Raw genomic sequence first — 5,822 nt, 5'->3', positions numbered from 1 at the left:
TAAAATAAAAATAATATTTTTGATATAAAAAATAATAATTTTTATAAATCGAATCGATATAAATTTGTTTCATGAAATTGTGACGTGATGTATCATCTATGTAATCCTTTAATTTGCTTTATTTAATATTTACCAAATCTATTTTTTTCATCTCTTGCGTGGGCCCTCCTCGGCATGAAATTTTGCATTTCCACCTGCACAATGCAACCATTTCAAACGTTCTCTCCCCTACGACAATTTCCGGGCGGTCTCTCCTTTTTCCAAATTCGTTTTCATTTCCATGTCCTCTCCAAATCCTTATTTCTTAGCCACGCTGACGCAGCCTACGCTCCCATTTGTTCCGTTGAAAGGAATATTGTCCCTTCAAAGATCTTCTTTTTGATTTTGTTTTTTGACCCTCCCTCACTATTAGCTGACTATACAGGGACCCTTTTCGAATCGAAGTGGGAGTGTGTAAAAAAGTGAGGATCTTGTTTCTTCAGAGGTGGGATTTTGGGAATTTTTCTGATGGCGGGAAATCAAAGTAAATGGAATGCGTTTATGCCCTTTTTAACTGTCTTGTGGAGCTTTCTGTTGGCATCAATATTTGTTTCTGCTGAGAGAAGCTTAAAGCGAGAATCTTTGCCGTATAATGGAACTGGGATTTCAGTTCGTGATTCAGATTCAGGTCTGTTGACTGCTCTTGCAAATTTCCTATGGCAATCAGATTCACCAGGTTACCAGCATGTTTGGCCGGTGAGTCAAGATCACAGATTCCAGTTTAGTGTTGAGGCATCACAATTAAATGCAGTTTTTTATTTTTTGATTTCAAATTTTATTTTGATCTTAACTTTATGTATGCTGACTTTGAAGATTCGATATTTTACAAGTATTTATGGCTATTGCGAGGAGAAGTTGGTTTTTGTCGACGCAGCAATTTAAAGACTCGTTAACTTACTATATATTTGTAATTGGATCACCAGCATAAATTTTTTGTCAGTCTGCTGTGGATAAGCTTTATCAACATGTAAAGTAATACGTATCCATCATGAATTTATCGTAATTGCATAAATTATGGGAACTGTGCATTGATGTTTGGTCACCCCAGAGGAGGATCTAGAAGGGAAGTGAGGCTACCAAGTAAAATTTTATTTCTAATTCTTGATATATGAGTTTTGCGCCTCAAAATATATGAAATTGGCCACCTCTACCTATTTCTTCACCTCCCTTTTTTCTGGCGTTCTATGACACCTAGTAGACCCTGTTGATGGTACCAGAGTATAGCTTTTTCCCTAGCTCGACAAATGTACAGATTTGGAATTGTACTTGGTTTGTGAAAATCCGTGAATGGAATCATATTATGATGCGTTTTGAATTTATTATCGGATTGTGATCCACAGGATTTGGAATTCAATTGGCAAATTGTTGTTGGTTCCATTATTGGATTCTTTGGAGCTGCCTTCGGGAGCGTTGGTGGTGTTGGTGGTGGGGGCATATATGTTCCTATGCTTAGTCTTATTATTGGATTTGATCCAAAATCATCAACTGCTATTTCAAAATGTGAGTCAGAAACATATTTGACAGCCCTGCAATCTTTGTGCATGTTCTTGATTTGTTTTTAAGTAACAATGTTAAAACCTTTCGATTTTACGTACGGATCATGTTATTTAATTGATTTAAATGCGAGAAGCAAAGTATTAGATCCCTATGCAATCCGGTAAGAAATTATATCTTCAGCTTAAGAAGATCGTTTCAAAATAAGTTAAATCTTCAGTTCAAATTCCAAGATTGGTGACAATAATCTTGTGGTCTTGTTGAGTGTGTGTTTGACAAGTATATTATTATATGTATGAAAATGATGAATGTGTTTTCTTGTCCAACAGGTATGATCATGGGTGCTTCCGTATCAACTGTTTATTACAATCTTAAACTTAGGCATCCTACCATTGACATGCCCATCATTGATTATGATTTAGCTGTTCTTATCCAACCAATGCTCATGCTGGGAATAAGTATTGGAGTTACTTTCAATGTGTTATTTGCGGATTGGATGGTCACCATTCTTCTAATCATTCTCTTCATAAGTAATAATTTGGTTTATTAATTTTTACATATTACAATCCTTTTTCTGTTTCCTTACTTTATCTGCCGATTTCAGCCACATCGACTAGGGCTTTTCTTAAAGGCGTTGAAACATGGAAGAAAGAAACTATCTTGAAGAAGGTGACTGTAAACATGATTTACTGTGCCCATGATTTGTTATTTTTGCGTGTCAAAAATTATATGCTCCAACTAGTATGAAAGTTCGAATAATTAATAGTCCTTTGTTTCTTGTTGCAGGAAGATGCAAAGCGATTAGAATCAAATGGTGGGTTGATTGATTCCATGTCCTTTTCCTTTTTGTCTTTTTTCAATTCACTTAATTATTAAAGCATTTATGTTTCTATATTGTTAGGCAATGGTAAAGATGAAGCAGAATATAAGCTTCTTCCTGGTCGCCCTGTTACAGATAAGGATGCCAAAAATTCATCAGAAATCAATGTGAGAAGTTTCTCCAAGTATCAAATAATCGAAAAAACCAAAGTCCCGTAGTTATATATCTTGATGTTTCAGGTTGGCATTCTTGAGAATGTTTTCTGGAAGGAGTTTGGGCTTCTTGTGTTTGTTTGGATTGCATTTCTTGTACTTCAATTGGTTAAGGTTTGGAATTTGTTTTACCCTTTTACTACCATTTTGATTTTGGAAAATTTATAGTTTCTTTGAACTTGTGCAACCAAGTTAACTTACCGGTCTTGAATTGCTGCTACAGAATTATACATCTACTTGTTCAGCAATATACTGGGTGGTGAACTTGATGCAGGTTTGTTAGCGTGATTACCAAATTAATAGGCAATGTAAAGAAATTTCTGTATTTTGTTCCTTACAAATCATCTCCTTGAGATTCCTTTTCAGATCCCTGTGTCGTTTGGCGTATCTGGTTATGAAGCTCTCAGCCTACATAAGGGATGGCGAAAAATTGAATCCAAGGGGGACTCGGGTACCAATTTTACAGTGCTCCAACTGACTACTTATGGCTTCTTTGGTGTCCTGGCTGGTGTTGTAGGTGGTCTACTAGGTCTTGGAGGTGGATTTATCATGGGTCCACTATTTTTGGAGTTGGGTATTGCTCCACAGGTTCGTTCCAATTCTTGATAGCATACTTGTATTCGACCTGTATACCTAATTTCCTCTTTATCCACCATGTGTACTAGGAGAAGTGTCTGCAATGTTTTTGCATGGCAAGCGTGACTGATAATTTGCAAAGCATTACAGCCTGGAGGAAGTCGTCGTAATTTTGAATTTCAGGATTCATGTGATGAAATTTAAAAAAATTGATCCTATTTGACTAATAGTTTGATAATCAATCACGCTGTTACTCCATTTGTTAAAATGCAAACAATCCATACTATGTAAACAGAGAGCTATTTCAAATCATGTATATGCGAGTGAATATGTTTTGTTTTGTCATTTAATTTTTTGTAGAAGTAGAGAAAAACAACTCATGGCAATTGCTTCTTGCTAATTCTTGGGAATTATGATTCGAGGCTCTAATGTATATTGTCATTCCCATTTAGGTTTCAAGTGCCACAGCTACTTTTGCCATGATGTTCTCCTCATCAATGTCGGTGGTTGAATATTACCTCTTAAATCGTTTTCCGGTTCCTTATGGTAAGTGAATATCAACACTAAATCCATTCTTTTCATATTGTTAAGTGAATATCAACACTAAATGCATTCTTTTCATATTGTTGGTAAAAAAATATTGGAACTTTTCTTTTTAAATGTTTTGGTGTTCTCCATGGCAGCTCTGTACTTTGTTGCGGTTGCAACTGTTGCTGCATTTGTCGGGCAACATGTCGTTAGAAGAATGATCATTATATTGGGAAGGGCATCCATTATCATCTTCATTCTAGCTTTCACGATCTTTGTGAGCGCCATCTCTCTAGGTGAGTACGTTTTGCATAGAGAATATATTTACCTCTTGTAGCATATTAAAAATCCATCTCAAAGGTCATTTAGTTTTAGACACCTTTGGTTAGCTGTAGTACTTATGTAACCAAACTGACTTTTGATGGCCTCATACAAATATCCAACTATGATAAGATTTTAGGCATGCCAGATATTTTCTTGATTGATGAGCTTTCTCTCCGGGTTAAAACAGGTGGTGTTGGCATTTCGAACATGATTCGAAAGATTCAGCACGGCGAATACATGGGCTTTGAGAACCTCTGCAAGTATGACGCGTGAGATAAAAGATCTCAGCTATGAATTCTTACTCCTTACCGCGCAAGAAGGGACTTGAATCTTGTTCAAATACTCTGCTGAAACGGGCTAGAGGCGGAATTTCATTTAATTTTTTTTTTTCCCAGATTCAGTGTAACATTGAAACTGTCTGAGGACAATTTTTGTCTCTCGTGTAAGTCTTACCTATTTGATCTCGTGGAGTACGTGTTCCTAAGAACAACTCTTGTTAGCTATATGTAAAATCATCAGTGTCTTAAGATAAGCTCCCCGATTAACGCAATATTACTAAGATGTTTCATATTTATCCCTCTTGTGGAGGATACGCTGCATATCAGACCAGACGTCATGGTTTCAGGTGCTCACATAAGCACCGGACATGTCGGTCAAATTCATCAAGTTGCATTCCATCAACTTGTTCTTGCTGCCATCTAAAAAGTATTTAAGGTCAATTATGGGGGCATTTAAGATTGCAAGTTGAAAGGACTATGATCAATGGGAGGTGTAAATTTATTTAATAGATATCTGTATTTTCAAATTTATCTTCTAATCATTATTAATATGCTAAGTAGGTCTCTTGTGAGACGGTGTGAGACGTGTCAATCATACTTATATTCACAATAAAAAATAATACTCTTAGCATAAAAAGTAATATTTTTTCATGGATGATCTAAATAAGAGATCCGTCTCACAAAATACGATCCGTGAGACTGTCTCAGGTAAGTTTTTGCTTAATATAATTGATATGCAACGGACACTGACATTGCCTCTTTCTCTCTGTACAATTTTTAGTATTATTTATTTATTTTTATTTTTTTAAATATCGATCCCTAGCCATTCTCTTTTCCAATAAAGTATTTTTTATTAAATGGATTTTATATTTATAGTTGAACTCAATAAATATCCACATGCTGCATTATTGAATCTGAAGGACCGCCTTACGCAGTAGGTCCTGTACAGCTATCCTCGAAGTGGATGATTAACCGTATTTGTGGAGGCCCTCGAACTACTTGCTTGAAAATTTGCGGAAAATTAAAAATTTTCTTTTTAAAAGAACTTAAATGGCCTCATTCATAAAATCACTGGTGAATCAAGTTCAATATTTCAAAATATTGCAGCGGAAGAAAATCAAAGTTTTTGCCAACAACAACGATTTAAAAATATCCAACAACTGATAAAAATTGTTTGCGAAGAAAATAACAACTGCTGCTCTGAGGTCCTCGGGTGCCACTACTGCCGACCCAAGCTGGCTCACTGGTCCCCGCCCTCGGCCCTGGCCTCATCAGTACCTACAACAATCAAGTCTAGTGAGCCTAAAGACTCAGCATGCATAAATCGCAGGTAACGAGTAAAAATCTGAATTTAAAATATGCATGTGATAAAATATCCTGTCCTGAGGCATACTGAAAATAATCTGTACTGAGCAATTATAATACGTGCATAACTGAACTGGAAATCACTGTAAAAATATTTGCTCCTTGGAGCCTGCACTGAAATATCTGGTAAAATTTTCTGTTGAGATTATGTTTTACGCCTGTGGCCACTGCACTAAGCTGAACTGA

The 5,822-nt window shown here is 36.1% G+C and overlaps 1 protein-coding gene across 1 annotated transcript; it reads left to right on the top strand.

The window, feature by feature from the left end:
* The first annotated feature begins 209 nt into the window (after window positions 1-209).
* Window positions 210-4,545, top strand: LOC142543040 (sulfite exporter TauE/SafE family protein 3-like). The gene is made up of 12 exons (XM_075650015.1): window positions 210-735; window positions 1,380-1,539; window positions 1,863-2,063; window positions 2,138-2,202; window positions 2,320-2,347; window positions 2,435-2,520; window positions 2,593-2,679; window positions 2,789-2,839; window positions 2,932-3,153; window positions 3,594-3,687; window positions 3,825-3,965; window positions 4,181-4,545. Exons 1-12 carry the CDS (start codon window positions 508-510, stop codon window positions 4,264-4,266), a joined length of 1,449 nt encoding a protein of 482 aa, XP_075506130.1. The 5' UTR covers window positions 210-507; the 3' UTR covers window positions 4,267-4,545.
* Window positions 4,546-5,822: the final 1,277 nt, after the last annotated feature.

This window comes from Primulina tabacum, chromosome 4 (genome assembly GCF_025594145.1).
Source record: "Primulina tabacum isolate GXHZ01 chromosome 4, ASM2559414v2, whole genome shotgun sequence".
NCBI classification, from domain to species: Eukaryota; Viridiplantae; Streptophyta; class Magnoliopsida; order Lamiales; family Gesneriaceae; genus Primulina; species Primulina tabacum.
The sequence above is the reverse complement of the archived record's forward strand: the minus strand, read 5'-3'. Positions and strand labels throughout refer to the sequence as shown.

Bases quoted from the DNA above. Each gene is read 5' to 3' on its own strand.
- LOC142543040 (XM_075650015.1), top strand. From the start codon at position 508: ATGGCGGGAAATCAAAGTAAATGGAATGCGTTTATGCCCTTTTTAACT. The intron at 736-1,379 runs GTGAGTCAAGAT...TGTGATCCACAG, and splicing joins GTTACCAGCATGTTTGGCCG to GATTTGGAATTCAATTGGCA. The intron at 2,348-2,434 runs GTGGGTTGATTG...CTATATTGTTAG, and splicing joins AAAGCGATTAGAATCAAATG to GCAATGGTAAAGATGAAGCA.